Source organism: Phoca vitulina, unplaced genomic scaffold (assembly GCF_004348235.1).
Source record: "Phoca vitulina isolate PV1807 unplaced genomic scaffold, GSC_HSeal_1.0 scaffold58, whole genome shotgun sequence".
Taxonomy (NCBI): domain Eukaryota; kingdom Metazoa; phylum Chordata; class Mammalia; order Carnivora; family Phocidae; genus Phoca; species Phoca vitulina.
In genome coordinates, this window is record NW_022589761.1 from 4,989,229 (window position 1) to 5,014,633 (window position 25,405).

The 25,405-nt window shown below is 44.8% G+C and overlaps 1 protein-coding gene across 5 annotated transcripts in view; it reads left to right on the forward strand.

Moving 5' to 3' along the window:
* KIAA0355 (KIAA0355 ortholog) overlaps positions 1-25,405 on the forward strand; it is a 79,675-nt gene that overhangs the window by 30,578 nt on the left and 23,692 nt on the right. For all 5 annotated transcript variants that reach the window (XM_032390440.1, XM_032390445.1, XM_032390444.1 and 2 more), the window contains one exon: positions 22,838-23,044. In XM_032390440.1, the coding sequence (XP_032246331.1) occupies positions 22,838-23,044 (207 nt within the window). The remainder of the gene's footprint in view (positions 1-22,837; positions 23,045-25,405) is intronic.

Below are 25,405 nucleotides of genomic sequence, written 5' to 3' on the forward strand. Positions count from 1 at the left end.
TATGACTAATTTCTATCGTGTTTAAAAGTGATTTTGAGGGGCACCTGGGTGGCTCAGTCATTAAGCGTCTGCCTTTGGCTCAGGTCATGGTCCCAGGGTCCTGGGATCGAGCCCCGCATCGGGCTCCCTGCTTGGCGGGAGGCCTGCTTCTCCTCTCCCACCCCCCCTTCTTGTGTTCCCTCTCTCGCTGTGTCTCTCTGTCAAAAAAATAAATAAAATCTTAAAAAAAAAAAAAGTTATTTTGAAGGCATTTCCAAGAGAATTTAGAACTATATTTGAGAGGCATCTGGTTGGCTCAGTCAGCAGAGCATGCAGTTCTCCATCCCAAGGTCAAGAGTTCAAGCCCCACTTTGCGCATGGAGCCTACAAAAAAAAAAGAAGAAGAAAAAGAAAAGAACTGTACTTGAAAAGACACAGTATTATTGGTGTAAATTGGGGATCATCAGACTTTTTCTGTATAGAGCAAATAGTAAATTCTAGGAATTATGGACCACATGTGGTCTCTGTCACATCTTTTTTTTTTTTTTAATAACCCTTTAAAAATGTAAAAACCAGTCTTACTTTGTGGACCTGTCTGTTGAACTGGATTTGGCCCACGGGCTGTCGTTTGCTGAACCTGCTGGTATAAATGTATAATAGCCTCCATGGATCATTCTGTTTTGAATCTATCCCAAGTATATTTTAAATTTCTGAGTATTTCTTTTTTTTTTTTTTTTTTTTAATTTTATTTATTTATTTGACAGAGAGAGACATAGCGAGAGAGGGAACACAAGCACGGGGAGTGGGAGAGGGAGAAGCAGGCTTCCCGCGGAGTGGGGAGCCCGATGTGGGGCTTGATCCCAGGACCCCGGGATCATGACCTGAGCCGAAGGCAGACGCCTAACGACTGAGCCACCCAGGCGCCCCAAATTTCTGAGTATTTCTATGATCACATTTTATATTCAGGGAAATTACCGTTTTGAAGTGTTTTTAAAATGGGTTGTGATAGTTTAAAGTATTTTTTGAGTTAACACGTGTAAAGCATACATAAAGCTTTTTTTTTATTTTTTTTTATTTTATTTTTTTTATTTTTATTTTTTTTAAAGATTTTATTTATTTATTTGACAGAGAGAGCGAGAGAGCACAAGCAGGGAGAACAGTAGAGGGAGAGGGAGAAGCAGGCTCCCCGCCAAGCAGGGAGCCCGATGTGGGGCTCGATCCCAGGACCCTGAGATCATGACCTGAGCCGAAGGCAGACGCCCAACCATCTGAGCCACCCAGGCACCCCATAAAGCTTTTTTTTTAAATGGACTTCTCAAAAGAGATTCAAAGGGTGAAACGTAGAAGTGCCGACTTACTCTCCCATCCCATTCCGTTTCTCAGAAGTGGCTGCCGTTAGCTGGCTGGCGTGTGCCTTCCCAGACTGCTGTCTGGATACATGCATGCGCATGCACAAATGGACAGCTTTAGCTTTTGTTTGTCCTACAGAAAGGACCGTGTTGTTTAGCCACCAGTGTGCCTGCTCGCTACTTTGCAGAGATGTGGCAAGAGAGCAGTTAGGGACTCTGCCCTCTCAGAAGGGGTTATACTGTATTAGACCCAGCCTGTTACAGCTCTTTCCTTTTGTGACATCAGCACTTTTAGCTTGATTTAAAATTTCAGGCAAGGGGCGCCTGGGTGGCTCAGTCTTCAAGTGTCTGCCTTCGGCTCAGGTCATGATCCCAGGGTCCTGGGATCGAGCCCCGCATCAGGCTCCCTGCTCGGCGGGAAGCCTGCTTCTCCCTCTCCACTCCCCCTGCTTGTGTTCCCTCTCTCGCTGTGTCTCTCTCTCTCAAATAAACAAATAAAATCTTAAAAAAAAATTTTTAAATTAAAAAATAAAATTTCAGGCAAGAGTGGTTTGAAAAATAAGGTCGAATGCTTTTATTTTAACCTGAACATCACTGAGCTCTTTTTCAGTCTATGCCTCCAGGTGCTGGTGGAGACAGAGCTGGACATGCATGGCCCTTTGCCTTCCAGCCCTGCCTGGCAAGCGCTCTTGTTCCCCAAGTCAGGACCACTAGAGCAGGATGAACCGACCCTGAGGACTGGGGGTTTAGGAAGCCACTGGGCTAAAGTTGCACCTCTCTTGGCCCTTCTGCTTTCTTAAGACCAGCATGGACCACTTGAGCTGAGAAGGAGAAATATTTCTGATTGTTGTGGTTTGGAATTTTGACTTGGCTTTTGCCACTGAAATGCGATTAGGAGAGCTGGAATACTACCATGTTTTTGTACATAATAGGCTAAACTGGCTTTGGAGGCTAGACTGGAAACTCAGTGCTATTGGTGGGTTTTAGACTCTATGGGTGTATTCTGAGTTTCAAACAGTTGACTTATAAGTAAATTCTAAAATGTGATTGCCAAGTGTCGGCCTGCAGACTTAACATTTTACCTTTTCCACAGAGCAGTGTTTGTTGTTTCTGGAACTTATGTGCTGCCCTAGGCCAATAAGGGTCTCACTCTCAGAATATTCACCAGTTCAGATGGAAAGACTGGGCATTTGGGTTTTTTCCTGTTGGTCTTCTTAGGGTTTTATCAGAAGGGCCCTGAGAGGCTTTTTAACATTCATCCCTGAGGCCTAATGATGCTGAACTTGACTGGCTAGGTACGGACCTCTTCTGAGGTGCTTAGTCCAGGACTGTGAGTGAGGAAAAACCTGAACTCAGTGTTCCAATCTTGACCCTTTTTCTTTTTTTTTTTTAAAGATTTTATTTATTTATTAGAGAAAGAGAAAGAGCAGGAGCAGAGGGGAAGGGCAGAGGGAGAGGGAGAAGCAGACTCCCTGCTGAGCAGGGAGCCCCACACGGGGCTCAACCCTGAGCCAAAGGCAAACACTTAACCAGCTGAGCCACCCAAGTGCCCCTCAAATGCTTGACCTTTTTTTTTTTTTTAGATTTTATTTATTTATTGGACAGAGAGAGACAAAGCGAGAGAAGGAACACAAGCAGGGGGAGGAGAGGGAGAAGCAGGCTCCCCGCTGAGCAGGAGCCTAACGCAGGGCTCGATCCCAGGACTGTGGGATCATGACCTGAGCTGAAGGCAGACGCTTAATGACTGAACCACCCAGGTGCCCCTTGACCATTTTACACCTAAGAGAAAGCACTGATCCCACTGGCCCACCCCTGAGGGGGGGCCAGAGATGCTTCTCATGTTCCCTTACTTACAGCCAGGTTTGGGATATGCTCGTTGATCCCGGTGCCTATCTCTAGGAACTCCAGTTGCTCACTCTGTGCTCTGGGGCAGGCAGGGTGTACGTGGGTCCTGTCTTGTCTGTACTTTTCAGTGACTTTGCCCCTACCCTTGTGCTTCACCCTCATCACAATCTCACTGTTAAAATAAAAATCTCACTCTCAGAGAATGAGCTGTGACCATGGTGTTTCACTAGGTAATGGGCACCTATGACACTGTTAGGGGGCATGGAGTCAGAAGATCTGGGTTAAAAAATGACTCTGCTTCTTACCATCTGTACGGCCTTGAACAAAGCTCCCAACATCTCTAATCCTCACTTTGCCCATCTATAAGATGGAATTATCGGGGCTCCTGGCTGTCTCAGTTGGAAGAACGTGAGACTCTTGATCTCGGGATTGTGGGTTCGCGTTTTCGTGATAATCTGATGTGGTTAGTGTGTCTGAAAGGCTGTACCCAGTTAATTGCCATCATCATTCTTACTGCTTCCAACATGGCTTGAAAGGTGCTGAGAGGGGTGCCTGGGTGGCTCAGTCGGTAGGCGTCTGCCTTCAGCTCAGGTCCTGATCCCAGGGTCCTGGGATCGAGCCCCATGTCGGGCTCCCTGCTCCACTGGAAGCCTGCGTCTCCTTCTCCCACTCCCCCTGCTTGTGTTCCCGCTCTCACTGTGTCTCCGTCAAATAAATGAATAAAATCTTAAAAAAAAAAAAAAAGGTGCTTTGAGCCCTTCTCTGAAGTGCAGAGCACAATTATGTACAAACCCAACATCAGAGAGAAATGTTGGGCAAGTTATTTATTTATTTTTTAAGCGAGGGAGCCTGAGGTAGGGCTCAGTCTCACGACCCTGAGATCATGACCTCAGCTGAAATCAAGAGTCAGATGTCTAACCAACTGAGCCACCCAGGCACTCCAGCAAGTTATTCTTCTAACTGAAACCCTTTTAGGTGGAAAGAGTTGCCACTCCCAGAACATTAGCTCTGCTCATTTCTTTCCTGGTTCTTGAAGTAGGTGCCTCCCTTATAAGGCAGCCGCAGTACTACCTGCCTGATGTAGCAACTGCAGGGCCTTTTCATCATAAAAGCCCAAGGGGACCTCTTCTACCAATAGTCGTTGCTGTTTGCCTTGTGCCTAGAATGGGACATTGGGGTAGGGGGTAGGGTATCCAGCAAATACCCTTGCAGTAACCAAGAACCTTTGGATAAGCCAGGTGACAGTTTAGGTAGGATTTTTCCTCCTCTGGATTTATAGAAAACATATAGGGGCACCTGGGTGGTGCAGTCGGTGAAGTGTCTGAATCTTGGTTTCTGCTCGGGTCATGATCTCAGGGTCCTGGGATCAAGCCCTGCGTCAGGCTCCACTCTTAGCACGGAGTCAACTGGAGATTATCCCTCTCCCTCTGCCCTTCCCACTCATGAGCACGCTCTCTCACTCTCTCTCTCAAATAAATAAATAATTTTTTTTAAAAAAGAAAATACATAGTTTACATTGTATATGGAGTGGGATTTTTGTCGAAATAAGAAATGTGATCATAATTAAGTGCTTCATGGGAATTCCTTTGTATGTCTCAAACTATCAGTCCAGCCGAGTGAATTCAGGAAAACTATGGTTTCCCATGCTGCATTTGTTCTTTATACAAAGCTTTGAATATCCCACCCACACATTTTTTAGAAATAGACTGCACGGGACCTGCTATCTGTCCTTTCTCTGAGTCTAGGAGCATTTCCACTGGTGGTCGTTAGGATTGTGTTAATTCCAGTGTTCCTGTAAAATGCCAGACTAGCTAAATTGAGTGGCTGATTTCTCTTAGATTTTTATCTACCTCAGTATCATTTGTCAGAGAAATGGGTTATCCTTTGCAAATTAAACCATGTAGTTCATATTAAAGCAGTATAGACAGCCCTATAATGTGGTTTTCTATTCATTAGAAAGTCACAAATGTCCACCTCTTTTTACAAGCATCTGTCACTTGTCTTAAATAGAATTCTTTTTCAGTGGAAATGTAAGTAAAAGAATCAAATTGACTTGTGATTCATGCCTTCATTCCACAGATATTTATTGCACACTTTATTTGTACCAGGTACCGTTCTATGCACAAAGGATATGGTAGTGAACAAGATAGAAATCCCTCCCTTCAGGTAGTTAAAAGGGGACTGCAGTCTTAGATAAGAGGGTTAGAAAAGGCATCACTAAGGTGACATTTGAGTTGTTAAAAAACAACATTCAACTGAGTAAATTTTAAAGATTTTATTGGCTCTATTCAACTATTCATGAGTCGGGCAGCATCCCATCTAGCAGACGGAGAGGAGCTCCAAAGAGCTGTTCAGAATAAAAGGCCTTTATAGGCAGAAGGGAGCAGGAAAAGAAAGTTTGGAGCAGAGTGGATTGGTTCAGTCAAGGCCACCTTCCTATAGGAGACAGAAGGGGTCTCTCCAGTGAATTACCTCACCAGGTCATTCCAGAGTGACAGGTTACAGGTTTCATTCCTGGGAGAGGCTGAAATTGCAGTTTGGTTAAGTGTTCAGTCTTGGTTTGCTGATGTAGGGCTTAGCACAAGTGACTCCATCTGGGGCTCCTTGTTTCTTTTTTTGAATAAAGACCTGAAGCAGGTGAAGGAATAAACCCTGTTGATAACCAGGAACAGAGGATTCCGGACAGAGGAAACAGCTACTGCGGAGTTTCTGAGGCAGAATGAACCTGAGTGGAGAGCAGAGGGGACCTATTGTGGCCGAAACAGCAAAACGGTGGGGTCAGCCTTTCAAGGGAAGGTGGAGGGCGGGCAGCTGGAAAGGATCCTTGTGTGAGTGAGCAGTGCTGTCACTTCTCCTCTGGCCTCCACCCTTTGACTGTTCCAGGGCTCTGGTCTCCCTCTGGGGCCTCAGGGTTGGGAGGGTGTGGCCCTCTGGGCAGGTGCTGTGCATTCCAGAAGCCCAGGGCAGCTCTAGGGATTCCATGAGTTGTAGTTCTTTAAGGGGACTATATTTTATATCTTCTGACGATTTTAGCTGCCTTCCAAGTATCATCACCTTGTAAATGGGCAGGCAGACCTTAAATCAAATCTTTATGTAATTGAACCTTGGCTCTTAGTTTGATGCACTGACAAATGTCTTTTGTGTAACTGTGTGATTACCCGTGAATCTGTTTGAAATAATTCATTTGTGAGTACTCACTGACTCTTAAGAACCTTAATTCATAAGAACCAAATAATAATTTATTTTGGGTAGATATATGCCAGAAATACTGTAGAGCAACAGTAATGGAAAGTATTAGGGACTGGTTTCAAACTACGATTTTCATTAACCTGAATGGAATTAAATTTGCATGTTTCTTTTTTTTTTTTTTTTTTTTGCCTAAAGGTAAAATTCAGTGTTACTTCTCTCTTTCCTTTCTTGTTTTGACTAGTAGATCTTCCGTAATAGCTTGTGGAGTAAGTATTTCCTAACTGTATGTGCCAAATGAAAATCCAAATTGCTATTAATCAGAAACTGAAAATAGCTTATATAGTTCTGGTTTTCAGGCTGTTGTTAATTTCTAACCACTCTTTTTGGCTTATTCTTTTATTGAGGTGCCTCTTCTATTATCTAAATTGTCTTCAGATTTTAGGTTTTAGAAGAACCTATAATTAATTTAAGCAGTTGGAATTTGAGTGATTTTGTAAACTTCATGTGGAACAACAAGATGTACTGTGTGCCGAGCCCATTCTGTGTGGGTGGAAGCCACTGGGGCCAGAGGGCATCTGCCCTTCTGGAGGCACTGGATCCTTTGATTTTGATTGGCCAAGACACACTATGCCACCACCTCATTATTCTGAAAATTGCTGATTAAAAGAAAAATAAGGAATTAAGCAAATTTCCTTCTTCTCTAGTACAGCTGTTTTTCAGGGTAACCAAATAGCCCTAATGGATGGGGGAAGTTTCTTCTTTTTAGAAGAATCTCAGTATTCTTCTATGTAAAAGGGATGATACAATTAGGAAAATCACCATTTTGCACACCATAGTGAATTAACTGACTTAGGCAAGTGGTCAACAATGGAGGATAAAACCAGTTGATAAAAGGTCATTGGGGAACTTCATAAGGGAAAGATCAGGCCTTTCCCACCCAAATCTATTGGTCCACCTCAACATCACTGAAAATGAGACAGCCAGTTAGTTGATCATGAATCCTAAGAACCACACAGTACCCCCATAGTATGTTCTTGTACTTCTCACACTTCTTCCCTCTCCCCAGGGTGGGAGGGGACCTGAAATAATCTCATCGGTCCTCTAGAACGAATTCCCAGTCTACATAAAATATGGGGTGTAGTGGAGCAAATTATTTAACACCACAAGGAAGCCATTAGACAAATCAGAATGTAGCATATTCTATAGGCAGTTGACCTGATTTGTTTAACAAAGTCAAGTAGCATAAGAGGAAAAAAAAAAAAAAAAAGAGGTAGAAGGCATCTAAAAACAGAGTTAAGAGATATGACAACCAGGGGCGCCCAGCTGGCTCAGTCGGAAGAGCATGCAACTTGATTTCAAGGTCGGGAGTTCGAGCCCCATGTTGGGTGTAGAGATTACTTTAAAAAATAAATATTAAAAAAAAAAAAAATATATATATATATATATAAAGAGATATGACAACCAAATAAGATGATCTTTTTGGGGTTGAAATTCAAACAAAGTACATTTTAAAAGATAATTTGGGAAGTTTGAACATGTACTAGGTCTTGGTTAATTGGGATTTGCTTCAAAACATTCCAGCAAAAAAAAGTGGTGGTGGGAAGAAGGGTGGAAAAAAAACATGGCAAAAGGTTGGTGGTTATTGAAGCTTTTTGATGGGTATATGAGGATTTGTTATACTCTCCTTTTGTGTTTGTTTGGGTATTTTCCAAGTTTAAAAAAAGGGAATGAGAAACTTATGTTAGGAGTAGCGTATCAGGAATATCCCATAAATGGTTCCATTCCATGGAGGATTTGTGCATACGAAGTGGTCTGTAACAGAAATAGGAGTATTTAGGAAGACTCTTCTGTTTTCTGTCTACTCACAAAATAGTCCACTTCTGGCACATGTGATCACTAAATGTGTGGTGGGGAGTTTCCCATGCCAAGCAGTTGTGAGTCAGTTTTGACACTATTTCCCTGAAGCTAGTATCAGACTCCACAGTTTAAGGGCTCAGTCCCACAGGAATGTCCTCCTACCCTTTAGACACCAGTCGCAAGGCCAGGGTGTTATTACCCGTGCTTCTTACCAACTGGCTGTAAAGAAGCAGAGGTTCTCACGACCCCCACCATGGGTTCCATTAATTTGCTAGAGCAACTCAAAACTCAGAAAAACATTTTACTTACTAAATTATAAAAGGATCTAACTCAGGAACAGCTAGGTGAAAGAGATGCATAGGGCCAGGTATATGGGAAGGGGTGGCACTTCCATGCCCTCTCTAGATACACCACCGTCCTAGCACCTCCAAATGTTCACCCACCCAGAAGCTCTCTGAACCCTCCTTTGGGCTTTCTCAAGGCTTCAATCTGTGGCTATGATTGATTCAATCATTGGCCATTGGTGATTGATTCGACCTCTAACCTCTCCCGTCCCCAAAGGGGTGGGGCTGAAAGCTCCAAACCTCTCATCAGTGGTTGGTTCCCCTAACAACCAGCCCCCATTCTTAGGGGCTTTTCAAAAGTCACCTCATTAACATAAACTCAGGTATAGTTCAGAGAGGCTTGTTATGAATAACAAAGCACACTTTATCTCCCTTATCACCGAGAAAATTCCAACGGTTTTAGGAGCTCTGTGCCGGGAACCTTGGAAGAAGACCAAAATAGACATTTCTTGCTGTAAATCACAGTATCACAGGGTGTATTATTGAGTAAGTTGTAGTGATGAAAAGAAAAGCAGGTACTTTTCAGAAAAATGAAGAAAATAAAAGTGAATCAAGGAAGAAAATGAGAACAGAGAACCCACCCCATCCCCTGGGCAGGACCCCAATAGCAGGTAGGAGTCAGGTGTGCTCCTAATTTTGGTGACCAAAGTGGCAAGGTTGCTTTCCTTTAGGAGGAGAAGATTTAAAATTTCATTGTTGCTAAAAAGGTTTGAGTGAACATAAGGGAAATACTAGGTTTGGTGGGTGAATTAGAAGGAGACAGAAACAGAAGAGTTCGTGGAGTATAATTTTACATAGAACTAGCTTTCCTGAATTATTCTTTATTCTAAATGTTTATGGTTGCTGGTCGGCTTGTGAGATCTCACAGGATTGGATAGCAGTCTGTTTTGGCAGCCTCCCTCATCTTTACAAATCAGGATTCTGAATGTGCGTGAAATGACATTTGCCGGCAATGCTGGGACTCACATAGACAGGGCTTGTGTCCCCTGCCCCTCCGCTGCCTCAGGCCAGTGCGGTCTCTGAGCAGAGGGGCTGGCTTGCCTTGTCCATTCCTCCATGAGACTGCATTTCCTGGCCCTCTCGCTAATGCTGACCTACCCAGAGTCAGGAAAGTAGAAATAGCCTGGTGTGAAGGAACCCCCGGGAGTCCCTGCTCACTCCAGGACCCCTCCTGAGGCCTCACCAGCCCCTGGAGAAGGCCTCAGTGCCCTGGTCTGCTTTCCTCTTCACCTAGCTGCTGCCGCCCATCCTCTGGAAGAAAATACACAGGAGCTGGCTGCGAGCGGGCAGAGATGAGTGAGGGCAGTCAGAAGGGCTCTAGGCTGGGGGCGCCGGGGTGGCTCAGTCGTTGGGCGTCTGCCTTCGGCTCAGGTCATGATCCCAGGACGCCTGCATCGGGCTCCCTGCTCAGCGGGAAGCCTGCTTCTCCCTCTCCCACTCCCTCTGCTTGTGTTCCTGCTCTCACTGTGTCTCTCTCTGTCAAATAAATAAATAAAATCTTAAAAAAAAAAAAAAAGTGCTCTATGCCTTGTGGGCGAGACATAAATGTGTAGACTGAGACATGAGGTGTGATGCTGTGGGATGCAGGTGGAGAATAGCCTCAAGGCTGACTGCCGGTTGGTTCAGTGTTCTCATGCTCCACTCACCCTGACAGGACCCAGGCTCCTACCCCAGACCTTCCTACCCAGGCCTGAAGAGGTTAGGGCAGGGTAGAGAACCAGGTAGGCCCTGCTAAGAATTTAGGTTTTATAGAGAATGAAATGGGATTTTTATGGGGCACCTGGGTGCCTCAGTTGGTTAAGCGTCTGCCTTCGGCTCAGGTCATAATCTCAGGGTCCTGGGATCGAGCCCCACATCGGGCTCCTTGCTCAGCGGGGAGCCTCATTCTCCCTCTGCCTGCCGCTCCCCCTGCTTGTGTGCTCTCTCTGACAAATAAATAAAATCTTTAAAACAAAATTCTTAAGTAATTTATATTTCAGTAGCTATAATGAATGAAATAATATTTTAAAGTTTTTTTTTCCTATGCTATGGAAACACTCTTGATTTTGTCTCCTTCCATGTGACTGAATACAGTCATTCTGATGTTTCAATTAGTTTACTTGGGGTTTTTTGGCATATGTAGTCATGCCATCTACATATATCTCTTCCCTTCCAATAGTTATATATCTTGTTGTGCTGACCATAATTTTTTTAAAAGATTTTATTTATTCATCTGTGAATGCTTGACCGACTGAGTCACCCAGGTGTCCCCATAATTTTTTTTTAAGATTTATTTATTTGAGAGCGAGAGCACATGAGCTGGGGGAGGGGCAGAGGGAAAGGGAGAAGGAGAGAAGCAAACTCCCTGCTGAGTGCAGAGCGTGGATCCCAACACCGGGTGGGGCTCCATCCCAGGACCCTGAGATCATGACCTGAGCCGAAGGCAGATGCTTAACCGACAGCCAGCCAGGCGCCCCGGTAAGTTTTAATATATAAAATAATCAGCTTTAAGAGTGAGCATCCTTGTTTTGGTCCTTATTTTAATGGGAATACATTGGATATATTACTGTTAGTTATTGATTTTAACAAATTAATTTTTCTTATACGTGGTGCATGCTTATGGTAAAAAAATTCAAACATTTCTGAATGACCTAAGTCTCCTTCTTCAAAAATACTGACTCTCCCTTCCAACTCCATGACAGTGCCAGATATAACTGCCATTGTCTTATGTATCTGTGTAGGTAGTAGCAAATAGGTATGTACACAGAAACATATAGAGAAAATACATCTTTTTATTCCCTATGCATATCTCTAAACAGCATACCCATTAATTACATACTGGCTCTTAGTTTGAGAGAATAAGCATACAGTTCCAAGCCATAACAGATGTTATACCTGATTGTTCATTCATGGATGAGTGTGTTGCTTACAGGAAAGCCTTGCATGGTTTACAGACTTCCTTTCTGCATAATAGTTGTGATCTCCCCAAGCCTATTGGTAGTGTCACCCTCAAAGTCATCTCAAGGTTTGCAGCTGGTGTCTGCGGCGAGCTGGTTGCTGAAGAGCTGTCCAGGGAAAGAAAGCAGGAAGAGTTTTGGGAGGAAGAATCCGATGTCATCTGCACAAAGATACTGGCATTTTGGATGCCCTGCCCTCAGCCCTGTAGTCACCATGCTGCTCCTGGCTTGGCTTGGCACTTTTTCTTTTTTTTTTTAAGATTTATTTATTTGAGAGAGAGCGTGTGTGTGAGCAGGGGTAGAGGCAGAGGGAGAGGGAAAGAGAATCCTCAAGCAGACCCCGCACTGAGCGCAGAGCCCGATGTGGGGCTAGATCCCAGGACCCCAAGATCATGACCTGAGCTGAAATCAAGAGTCGGACACTCAACAGACTGAGCCACTCAGGCACCCCTTGGCTTGGCACTTTTACGTGGAGGGTAGCAACTGCTTTCTTCCCTTCTTTCAACAAATACATAGGAGGGATTGTCTACTATGCACCAGGCACTGAGAATGCAACAGAGAGCAAAACAAAGACCCTACCTTCATCCAGCTTAGCTCCTAGGTGGGAAAATAGAAAAATAAATAGCACATGCAAAGGTAATGTCGGGTAGTAGGGGTTGCTGTGAAGAGAGATGAAGAAGGATAAGGGGGGGAGAGAGAGGTAGAGGAAAGGCCGAGGATGGGACATTTGAGCAAAGACCATCAGACCATATGAATTCCAAGGGCCAGTATGCTCCAGATGGAGTAGTGGTTCATTCACCAGTGGGTCAGGATAGGCTGTCCCTTAGAGGACACTTGGCAGTGTCTAGCAGTATTTTTGATTGTCACAAAAATGACATCTCCCATTTTTTTCCATGCTAGGGGTAGGGTAAGAGAAGTCTTACTCATTGAGAAGAACTTGACTGTTACCCCAGAGGGCCCAGAATGGTTTGAAGGAGCAGGTTTGAACTTGCATGCTAGGGAGTCAGAGTTTCACTGACTCACTGTATATTTTAGGAACAAATTTTTGCCATCTTTTAAGACTTCAGTTTCCCTCTCTGCTTCTGACCAATATCCCATCCTTCCTATCCCACACATACACACCCATGGTGGGATGGTGTTTCTGAAAGAACCGTGGAACATTAGGCAACCAGACTCAGGCCCCAGATCCTGAAAGACATAAGTTTGCAGGGGCACAAAGCTCTTCGATTTATCTGATTTTCAATTCAAATTTATTTGGAGAAGGCGGAATCTTGGTGTTTCTCTCCTCATAGCCCATCAGGTTGTGTTTCAGTCCTGCAGTGGAGCAGAAGTGTGGATACTCAAAAGCTCCCCTCTGCTGCCACATTCGTGCTCTTCTGCAGCTCTTGGTCTCTCAGAAGTCACTGTAGGGGGAAGGGATTTCCCTCTGCTTTTTGTTTTAAAAAAAAAAAGTAAGGATTTGAAAATGTATTCAAAACAATAGGATCTGAGAGGTTGTGGTTACTGCACCTCCAACCAGTGCTGCTGGCATCTCCTAAGTAAAGACCAGGAATGCCGCTGACAACACACAGCCCTGCATAGGACAGCCCCCCACAACAGTGACGTCTCTGGCCCCAAATGTCAATAGCATTGATGTTGAGAAACCCTGAGGTAGTGGGAACTGGCTTATGCAGAAGACTTGAGACAGGGGCTGTGCTCAGAATTTCTGAGGAACAGCAAAAAAGCGGGGTGGCCAGGGCTGAGAGAAGGACAGGAGATAAGTTCAGAGAATAGTCAGGGGCCAGATCATGGAGGGTATTGTAGGACAGAACGAGGACTATGGATTTTCTTCTGATGGCAGTGAAAAGCCATTGGAAGATTTTGAGCAGGCGAGTGCAATTTGGTTTCTGTTTTATAATCTGTTTCCTGTGTGGAAAGTAGACTCTAGGGGAGAGAGAAGATGCTGCTAGTTGCCTCCCCAAATCCAGTCTCCCCTTCTTCCTTAGCAACAAAACTCTGGGTTTGTGTTTTGTTTGGTTTTCAGGCATATTGTGCGCAGAAAAGGGAGTATGCTCCCAGCCTTCCTTCCATCTAGGGGTCGCTTGAATAAGTTCTGGTCTGTGAAGATGTAACTAGAGGTTTGGGATGAGTCTGCTGCCCCAGTTTGCTGCTCTCTAGAATGCAGGCGAATGGCTGAAGGTCATTTAGCCATTTAGACCTGAGGCAATGGAAGAATGTCAGCCTTGCATGAGGATGCAGAGCAGAAAGATGGGAACTGGGTTCTTTGGGATGCCCGGGGGGTCCCCATCCCAGCTCTGGACTGCCGAACCCTAGGTTTATTTTTTCCCTTAGAAAGAAGTAAACATCACTCTTGCTTAAGCCACTGTATAGGTTGTTGTGTGTAGACAGACCTAATCCTAATTGAATGGAACAGGAAGATCAGTTAAGAGGCTATTATAGTAATTAATCCAAGCAAGAGATGATCATAACTTGGAACAGAATGCTAGCAGAGGAGGTGACTGGAAGCAGTTGGACTTGTTTTTAGGTGTATGGCTCGGAGGCATTAGGTACATTCACCCTGTTATGCAACCCTCAGTGCCATCCATCTCCAGAACGTCTTCATCTTCCCAAACTGAAACCCTGCTCCCTTTAAACAATAGCTTCCATTCCACCCTCCTCCACCCAGGAAACCACCTTTCTACCTTCTGTCTCTCTGAATTTGCCTATTCTAGGTACCTCCTATATGTGGGATGGTACAATATTTGTCTTTTTGTGACCGGCTGCTTTCACTTACCATTATGTCTTTAAGGCTCATCCATATCGTAGCATGTGTCAGAGTTGCCCTCCTTTTTAAGGCGGATTGATATTCTAGCAGTTTTATTTGAATATAGCACTGTGGGACATGTGTGTGCGTGCATGAGAGAAAGAGGGGTCGACGATGACTCCGGGGTTTACCGCATGAGCACCTGGACCACTGGTCGTGCTCTTTACTGAGATGGGGAGCCGTGGGGCAAGAGTGTGTTGGAATAAAGGTCTGCAGTGCCTATTAGACATCCCAGGGGCAATGTCAAGTGGATAGTCAGATATACAGATTTGGAGTTCAAGGCTGAGGTCCAGTCAGGAGATAGGAACTTGGGAACAGTTGAGTCAATAGACGGTATTTAAAGCTGTAAAACTGGACCAGGTCATCAAGGAAGTGAATATAACTAGCGAGCCAGAGGGAGAATCCAAGGACAAGTGAGCCCTGGGGCACTCCAGTATTTAGAGGTGAGGAGATGACTCGGAAGCAGCCTAGGAGTCTGCTGAGGGAGCAGCCAGAGAGTGAGGTAGAGATGGAGCAAGTGCAGTGTCCTGGAAGCCAAGAGAAGCCAGTGTTTCAGGAGGGGGGAGCGGCCCACTGTCTCCCATGCTGCTGGGAAGAGGTGGAAGACCCGCTTCCCCACCTCAGCCCAACACTTGCCACAGCGCTCAAGGTAGGAGGAATACCACGTGAATAACAGAGGCTGTCGGTCACATGGGCATGGTGAACCCTAGCTCAGTGAAGTAACAGGTGAGGCACGTACTGCCCTGTACTGACATGTCACTGGGATGCAGAGGGCTTCCGCTCAGTGTTGTAGGGTGAAGATAATGTTGACGGAGTGAATTTCCACTTGTGAATTCCCCATTTGTCTTCTTAATCATTTTATCCGTTGAGAAATTTTTTTTTTTTTAAGATTTATTTATTTTAGAGAGAGAGACAGCATGAGCAAGAGGGGCAAAGGGAGAAGGAGAGAGAATCTCAAGCAGACTCCACACTGAGCGCAGAGCCCGACCCAGAACCCCGAGATCATGACCTGAGCCGAAACCAAGCGTCGGATGCTTAACCGACTGAGCCACCGAGGCGCCCCCAGTTGATAGTTTAGTATTTTCTTAAGTCCCAGTGCCTTAAACACTCGGATGTCCCAATGGTAATATTTTCTTCTTGATTGAAGTGATGACTTTTTTTTTTTTTTAAGATTTTATTTACTTGTCAGAGAGAGCGCACAGAAGCAGAGGGAGCGGCAGGCAGAGGGAGAAGCAGGCCCCCGCTGAGCAGGGAGCCTGATGCGGGCAGGACTCAATCCCAGCACCCTGGGATCATGACCTGCGCCAAAGGCAGACGCTTAACCTACTGAGCCACCCAGGCGTCCCTGCAGTGACAACTTTTAATGAAAAATACACTCATATCAACAAAAAGAATTTCCTGAACTCTAATAGGCTCCCAGGCCATAAACTTGTCTGGGTGACTTAAATATATTTTATCTCTGCCCTGTAGAAACCCACAATATTACTTTGCTTGTTTATGGAGGAAACTTGCATTTTCAATGGGAAAAATTACTAGAAGAGCAGAGTCCTTTGTTTACCATAATTAATGTGGACTTAGTTACTTTGAGTAGCCTTTCACGTTTTCATGTCCTGAATGATATTTTATAATTATCCTTATTAGTTAAGATTTATAGCAATGTAGCTAAAATATAAAACTTCCTATGTGTGTTGGCATGGTAATAAATTGTTGATATATTTTCTTTTGGAAAGCAGGCTATAAAACAGAACATATAAACATAATCTAGTTTTTACAAAAACAAACATCTACAGGTACAAATATAGGCTGTATAGGAAACATGTAATCAGTGGTTATATCTGTTTAGTGCTATTTGGTAGATTTTTATTTAGCTGATCTTTTTTCCCCTAATTTGTTTGCAGTGATTATGTATTACTGATGTGAAAGGTTTTGTGCACCAGAGTGCTCAGCCCATGAAGTAGGAGTTCTGAAACTGTCTCTGTTGATATTTTCACCAGCAGGCGAGAGGAGCATGTCCAGAGGCAGAATATATATAATCTTGTGTGAATAATTAGCACTTGGTGTTAGTTCAGCCACCCTTGGGCATGTGTTAGCTTTTCTTTCCTTTCCTTGTTCTCTCTCCTATACATAGCATGGCAGCTTGCTCTAGGTTAATACCGACTGCAAAGAGATCTTTGTTGTTTTGTTAGTTGCCTTTTTAAAAATTTTTAAATATTTAAACACTCGCTGTAATCGGTTTTTAGGTCAGACTATACATAGTTTCAGTAAGTTTGTTTTTTGCATTTTTATACCGTAATCTAATCTTTGCAGAGCACTTTCCATAGCCTGGGCATGGTCCACTGCATTCTCTATTTCTCTGGAGACACATTTAGGTCTCTATATCACATTCTGGTCTATTGGTTAGGTCATTATGTAATAACTCTGGAATTATCATATGAACAAAAGAGCAAGGTTGAGGATACTTGGAACCAACTGTTATGTTTAAGGTAAAAGTAAATATTACAGAGAAAGAAATGATTGAATGACTTTGGAATTTCTAATAAAAGCAGCCAGTCCAGATCGACTCCATTCACTCTAGACTTTTAAACTGATCAGAAATAAATGCTAGAATTCCTGGAAATGTTTGACAGTGTGGTGTATGTGACAGTTTTATTTGTTCTTCACTCCGGGGATGTGAGAAAGACAGATTGTTAAGTGAGGTTGAGTAGAAAATGAACTTGGTGAGACACTGTGTGTTTTAATGTGAAAATCACAAGGCATGTTGGAAGATGGAGTAGATTTGGGCATTCCATCATCCCACCACAGGCGTATATTCAGGGCTGAGTCAGGCCTTGCTTGGCCGTAGAACAGCAGTAACTAAAACCAAATTTTGAAATATTCTAAGAAGGTAGAGTTCCATTGATCCTCAGCATCAGTAGTGATGTAGAAAGCGTGGTCTTTTGGGATTCAAAATAGGATGACCTTAAACTAAAATCTGTTTTAATTAATAAAATGTAAACATCACCAAAAAGAAAAGGTTTTCTGGTTCTGTCCATCAACACAACACTCTTAGCAGTAGATGTGGTATGTGTACATGGATATGGGAAAGTGAACTCATACCCTTTCCCGCCGCCATCAGGGAGTTCCAGAAAACAAGGTTTCCTTTTGGTAGATCCTTGAGGCTGTTTATATCCAGAATGCTCCGTGGACGTTGATAGGCAGGAGTGGCAAGGTCACTGATGGTTTCTGTTCAGGATTTGGGCCTTTATGAGAAATTTAAGTCACAGTAAAAGATTTCTTTTAATGCAGAAGTCTGAAATTCCATCAACTCGAGATGCTATGGATAGATTAATCTTTTTTTTTTTTTTTTTTTTTTAGTTTTATTTATTTAAGTAATCTCTACACCCAACCTAGGGCTCCAACTCACGACCCTGAGATCAAGAGTCGCATGCTTCTCCGACAGCCAGCCAGGCGCCCCTAGATTAATCTTTTAAAAATGCAAATGCCAATTAATTACGATTGCTTTATTCATAATTCTTAAATGAGACTGATGTGCTGAAGGACTGAACAGATGTTTTTGGGTTTGGAATTCCTCAAGAGGTAGAAGAAGCTTCTCTTTCTCCCAAGCCCTCTGTACCCTCTCCCTGTTTCACATTGCTGTTTCGAGCCAGTCTTTGCAGCTGCGCTCTGCTGTGGAATCATAAACTTGGAGACTCATGCCATCCAGGAGTGCCACAGGCTACCCCACTTGATACTTTTGTCCCAGTCCCTTTTCCACTGCCAGAGAAGACAGAGCCATGCCTCCCAGTCTCTCTTCCCACCCCAGGGCCTGACACCATGCAGGAGAAGTCAGGGTTCCTGCACAGGGCTCCTCCCCTCTTCTTAGTAACCACCACTATTATGGCTGCATCCTGGATCCTATCCTAGGGAGACAGAGTGGCCTGGTGGTTAGGAACACAGCTTTTGGAACATATCTGGCATCAGGTCTCTGTTCCACCTCTTATCACCTGCATGGCATTGGAGCAGGCTTCTTTCTCGAAGCTTCAGTGTTACCATCTGTAAAATGGGTGCATTTCTCTTCCCCACAGAGTTGCTTCACTGCAAGTAAAGTGCTTGGTATGGGTTTAAGGACTCAATGAACGGTAGCTGCTGATAGAGCTGCAGGTGTCTGTCTGCTGACATTTTAAACTCCGGTGTCTCTGACCGCCCCACTCACCCGTTTCCCCAGGTTGTCACATCTGTTCTGCAGCCTCACGGAATCCCGCAGTCCAGGCAGTGTTCTCCATGTGAAGGACAAAATAGCTGCCCACGGCCCTGCGGTCGCATGCTTTCGAATTCACAACGTTAGAGTCTGTATTTCCTTCCAGGTTTGTCAGGAGGCCCCAAGGACTGGCCCAGGTCTGGGGGGAGGCCGGTGGGGTCTATTACAGGAGGAGACCTGGGCTGTGACAGGAGATGGGCAGAGGCAGGCTGGAGGTTGAGCTCTGTCCTCTCTCAAGAGAAAGTAGTGTTTATGCATCTATTACTTTAAGCCTTTAGAGCAGATATCCTGTGAAATAGCTTTTCCAAAGTCCAGGGTGGCCATTGATTTGATTGGCTTTTAGTGAATTGTTCACAACACAGATATTTTGTTGCAGCTGTAATTAGAACTGATGCTCCATGTATCGTGGTGGTGGGGGAAGGAAGGGTGGGGAGGAAGATTGCTGAGCTCTGGTTCTCATCATTCCTTGTTTATAGGGAAGAAATTTAGATTAAATGACTCATCCAAGGTCAAACATGTAAAAACGGTAGAGACAACATACCAAATGTCTGCCTTTTAAACTGTCCTGCATCTTTCCCCCACTTACTCCTGCAGCAGCATCCTCCTTCCACCATCCTACCAAGAGGGGCACCCTCCCCAGCCCCATCCTCCCATCAGGCAGCACTGTCCTATTCTGGACCCCGGGGACCCTGCATCAGGCTTTTCCCAGAATTTTCCCTTTTAGAAGGGGGAGGGGTAGTTTCCTGTTCCCTTAGTCCTTCCCTCAGAGAGCCTTCTCCTTCTCACCTCCCCTTTGTGTTCCTTCTCCACTAGCCCCTGACTTAGCATATCAATTTAGCAGTTTGTTCCCCACCATTAGAAAGTAACCCTCATGGGGCACCTGGGTGGCTTGGTTGGTTGAGCATCCGACTCTTGATTTCAGCTCGGGTCGTGATCTCAGGGTCGTGAGATCGAGTCCTGTATTGAGTCCTGGATCCGACTCCACGCTCAGCAGGGAGTCTGCTTCTCTCCCTCTCCCTCAAATAAATAAATAAATAAATAAACAAATAAATAAATCTTAAAAAAAAAAAAAGCAAGGAAAGAAACCCTCATGAGGACAAGGACTTGCTCATTGTCTTTCTTGTAGTATCCATTGGCCTTTTGTTGTGCTTTGTACATATCAGGCATTCACATATTACATATTTATTGAACAAATGAATGACTTAATTGTATTGGTCAGAAGCCATAAGAATGTGACCCCAGAGCAAATGGTACCCGGCATCTCCACTTCCCCCTTCCTCTCTTCCCCATAGCCTGCCAAGAGGCTGAGGAAGAGTTTGTGTGTCCTAGGAGCCAGCTCCACTCCTCCTCCTGTGTTTGCACTGTGTGGGGCTTCTGGATACCCTCATTCTGGCCTAGGCCAGTTAAGGTTGAGTTTGTCGTGTGCCTGGTCTCAGCGCTGCCAGCCCACAGCTGTACCCAGTTGTTTCGAGCCTGTTGGAGGCAGTGGGGCACAGTGGCAAAGGGCACAGACACTTGAGGCAAGTGACCACTCTGTTACATCCAATTTGTATTCCCGTGACAAAGTTTCATAACCTTTCTGTGCCTTGGTTTTACTGTCCGTAAAATGGGAATGACTTCATACAATTGTTCCTAGGATGAAATGAGATAATCCATGGTAGACCTTTAGCATAGGTGAAGTACATGCGGAGTGTTCAATGAAGGCTGGCTGCTAGTATGTACAAGACAAAATATATGCTGTTTATTCTGTTCCTGTCACATGACTCTAGGTTGCTAGGGCCGCTTCCTCTGTGTCCCTCACCCTGCCCTGTCTGGCACAGATCACTGATGGGGAGGAGCTTTGAGGCAGGTATGAGTGGAGACCCAGGAGGTTTGGGTGAGAGTTCAGCCTCCAATTCTAATTGTTCTCCGTAGAGGGCTGATGCTTTGGTGTGAGATTTGTGTGAGTTTGTTTGTTTTAGTCTGGCCCTGGTGACTTCCACAGGGGAAAATCAGAGGGAACAAGTGGTTACAAGTTACCCCTGAGACTTGCCTGACTCTTTCTCCAGGAAGCAGAGCTCTCACCAGTGGGGATGGAAAAGGACAGCATCTAAAAAATGTGTGCTGGCAGGTGAGAGGCCCCGACTTGGGTCTTATTTTTAGGTGCTTCAAGGGACAGGACTAGGCTGGAGGGTGGGCACTGGGGTCGAATTTTAGTTCCTTGTAAAAGCAATGGAAACCATTCCCCAAGGCAGTGCACTGAGTCCTGGCAGCAAGTGGGCCCTCTCAGCTGTGCTCCTACCAGTTGAATAAATTGCAATATAATAAATAAATTGCAAACTCAGTAGAGTAATTTCTTGAGTAAGTAATCTACTGTGTGAGCCAATGAAATATGATAGACCCTCCATGGAAAAAATGTGAATGTTATGGAACATGATAGAAGAGTTGCAGATAGTTTTGTTATTGTTGTCAAATTTAGTATGGGCAAAACAACTGTAAAAATTTAAGGGAAGATGTCAATAATCTGGAAGTTCTCTGTTGAGGTTGCTTTGTGAGTGACAAGTTCTTACTCTCCTTTATTTTTAATTTTTTAGAGAAGTTTTATTTATTTGTTTGTTTGTTTGTTTATTCGAAAGAGAGCAGGGGCAGAGGGAGAAGCAGGCTCCCTGCTGAGCAGGGTGCCCAATGTGGGGCTCGATCCCAGGACCTGGAGATCATGACCTGAGCCAAAGGCAGATGCTCAACTGACTGAGCCACCCAGGCACTTCTCTTGCTTTCCTTTAAAGAAAAAGAAGTAGGAAATCATAGAGAACACCTTGTAGCTAGGGTTACCTCAAGAAAGCAAACAGGGAATAACAACATCAGAGAGTAGGGGCACCTTGGGTGGCTCAGTTGGTTAAAGCGGCTGTCTTTGGCTCAGGTCGTGATCCCAGGGTCCTGGGATCGAGCTCCACATCAAGCTCTTCGCTCAGCGGGGAGTCTGCTTCTCCCTCAGCCTGCCGCTCCCCCTGCTTGTGCTCACTCTCTCTCTCTGTCAAATAAATAAATAAAATCTAAAAAAAAAAATTCAGAGAATAGTTTTGGCGATTGCCAAGGGTGGCAGATAAATGCACATTTGTATCTTAAAATACGCTATATAGTTTTTTTTGGCATATAAATTATTATAGTTACATATTAACAGTGTATATTAGCATAGTATTATATATATAGTATTTTTTTTAAAGATTTTATTGATTGGGGGCGCCTGGGTGGCTCAGTCGGTTAAGCGGCTGCCTTCAGCTCAGGTCATGGTCCCAGGGTCCTGGGATCGAGCCCCACATCGGGCTCCCTGCTCAGCGGGAAGCCTGCTTCTCCCTCTCCCACTCCCCCTGCTTGTGTTCCCTCTCTCGCTGTCTCTCTCTGTCAAATAAATAAATAAAATCTTTTTAAAAATAAATAAATAAATAAATAAAGATTTTATTGATTTACCTGAGAGAGAGCTCGCGAGCACAGAAGGGGGGAGGGGCCGAGGAAGAAGGAGAAGCAGACTCTCTGCTGAGCAGGGATTCCCGAGGCAGGGCTCCATCCCAGGACCCCAGGATCATGACCCGAGCCAAAGACAGACGCTTAACCGACTGAGGCACCCAGTCGCCCTTGTATATAGTATTTTTTTTTTAATGAATTCCCTACTTTAATGGAGTGCTCCATCGACCAGCTAACTACTGATATGTATCAGGAGAGTGAGTTTCTACTGTTGTGATAAATAGAGTCATCCAGTATGTTTTGTTGACTCCTAGAAGACTGGTCTGTCAGCTTTGTTTCTTAAGACTGAAATTATGACATAGAGCTATGTTAATAACACTGTTACCAAAATAACTTGTATCTTTGGATTCCATTTCTAATAGAATTCTTAGAGTCAAACTGACCTTTCAGATTTTCAATCACATGGCTTTTACTGTGCCTTCTGAATGCTGTGTGCCCGTAACTGGAACTGTGAGTTCCTCTGGTTCATTAGGAGCCCAGAGACAACCAGGGTTAGCGTGAGCCAGAGTGCACGTGAGGGGAATGGAGACAAGGAGTGGGGGGCTGGGTGGGAACTGAGAAGGCCCGTTTGAACCTTGGGGTTTGCTATTTGGTTGAAACATTTTGTCTTGTAGACATCAGGCACCCAGGTGCAAACGTGAGCGCAGAGATCCTTCTAAAGCATGGTGACTCTCTAACTCCCTGTGATTTCAGGTTTCCGGGGACTGTTACCTTCTGCCCATGTTGGTAGTTAACAGCGTATCGCACGAATGCAGTAGCACGCACAAGCTAAACCCCTGGCTTTCTTGTTTTCACAGGTGTTGGGGCGATGTTTCTTGACAGTGGTGCAGGTCCATTTCCAGTTTTTGACCCAGGCCTTACAGAAGGTCCAGCCAGTGGCTCACTCTTGCTTTGCCGAGGTGGTTGTGCCAGAGAAAAAGAACAGCGGTGGCGGCGGCTTCTCCAGCATGAGCCACACGCCTGAGTTGGAGGAAGCTGTGCGCTCCTGGCGGGGGGCTGCCGAGGTAACCCTGACCTGGGGGAGATGGGAACCCTGTGTTCAAATAGCGGAGGCTCCACAGGACCTTTGCCTGTTGGTTCCTAAAAGAGGTGTTTTATTTAGAGGTGTTAGTTTTAAACTGTTACCGTTCGCTTGTTCATTCATTTGACAGTGAATGCCTTTGTGAATGCGCACTTCGTGCCGAGCGCGGGCCAGGCACCGGGGTGACAGCCTCTACTCCCAGCCTCCTAAGAGAAAGGGCCTACAAAAACAGGGTGAAAGGGCTGTGATGGAGGTGTGCAGGAGCCCAGAGAAGGGGCCCTGCCTCCAACTAGGAGCAGGGCCGCAGAGCTTCAAGGAAGAGGGGCCAGGGAGAAGAGGCTGGAGCCTCAGTCTGGAAAGACGGGCCAGAGCTGGCTGCGGAGGGTAAGTGCTCAGCCAGGCAGCCAGGTCGGATGTGGTCAGGGACGACACATTTCTTGTAGGCATTTTAATACTCCTTGGTGTCTGGAGATGTCCTGCCTCTGTTTTTCTGTTCTTTTCACAGCCAGCTTCTTGGAGGAATTGTCCACCTCACCTTTGAGTCATTCTAAAAGACATTATTATGAAACAGTTCAAGCATTTAGGAAATGTCCCATATACCCTCTTGTCTTCCTTTTAGCTTCTTCAAGTGAATCTTAACTTTTTACCAGTTGCTTCATGCCTTTTATTTACTTACTTACTCACTTATTTTTAAGTGGGCTCCATGCGCAACATGGGGCTTGACCTCACGACCCCAAGAGTAAGAGTTGCGTGCTCTGCCAACTGAGTCAGACAGGTGCTCCTTTCATGCCTTTTATTTTTAACAGAAAAAAAATATTATTTACAAATGCAGCTGAGTTCCCTTTGTACCTTTTTACAGTCTTACTCACATCCCTTCCTTTGTAGTGATAGCCTCTTTTGAATTAGGAGTTTGTGAGTCCTGTGCATATTTTTGTATTTTTACTCTGCATGTATCCATAGATAACGTAAGTTATTATTTTGCCCAGTACAAAACTTTATATAAATGGCATCATTCAACTCACTGAAATCTGGCTTCCACTCCTACACAAGAACAGGCATTAACTTGTCAGGGTCACCGGTGCCTTCTGTGTGGCCAAATCCAGGGAACCATTTGACTCCAGTCGGCACTCTCGGCAATATGGGCCCTTGGAGACCCTCTCTCCCTGTGGCCTCCCTGAGCCAAGTGTTAACCTCTTGGGTCATCCTCTCCGTCTATTTCGCTAGCTTCCGCTCTCCAACACAACTTACGAATGTCAGTTTCTCAAGGCTCAGTTCTGGGTGCCCTTCTCCCTAAAGGGTCGCCATCTACCCTTGGGACTTTAAGAACTGCCTGTGTGCTGGGGGCCCGCAAATATGTGTGACCCGTCCACTTCTGTGGGCTCCAGGCCTCTGTATTCAGCCCTTGCTTACCTCAGGTATCCAGGTGGCTCAGGCTTAGCTTTTCCCCACACCCCTGGGGCTCCCCAGATTTTCCCCAGGCTAGCAAGTGCTGCTATCCCACACTGGGTCCTTCGTGCAAAAAACTTGAGAGTTCTCTTCCTGTCTTTGTGTCATATCTACATCCAGTCCATAAGCCCTGAAGGTCCCACCCCCAAAGTATTATCCCAGATCTGTCCCTTTCTGTCACTGCCCTTGTTTAGGGAATCACTACTCTCCCCTGACCCCTGCAATAAATGAACTCCCTTCTCTCCTCCCTGTCTTGGCATCCTTCATCACTCTCCATTTAAAAGTGGATGATGTTGGAATCCATCAAAATCCTAGAGGAGAACATAGGCAGTAACCTCTTTGACATCGGCCACAGCAACTTCTTTCAAGATACATCTCCAAAAGCTAGTGAAACAAAAGCAAAAATGAACTTTTGGGACTTCATCAAGATAAAAAACTTCTGCACAGCAAAGGAAACAGTCAAAAAAACAAAGAGGCAACCCACAGAATGAGAGAAGATATTTGCAAATGACACTACAGATAAAGGGCTGGTATCCAAGATCTATAAAGAACTTCTCAATCAACACCCAAAAAACAAATAAGTCAAAAAGTGGGCAGAAGATATGAAAAGACACTTCTCTGAAGAAGACATACAAATGGCTAACAGACACATGAAAAAATGTTCATCATCATTAACCATCAGGGAAATCCAAATCAAAACCACACTGAGATACCACCTTACACCAGTTAGAATGGCAAAAATGGACAGGCAAAGAAACAACAAATGTTGGAGAGGTGGAGAAAGGGGAACCCTCTTACACTGTTGGTGGGAATGCAAGTTGGTACAGCCACTTTGGAAAACAGTGTGGAGGTTCCTCAAAAATTTAAAAATAGAGCTACCCTATGACCCAGCAATTGC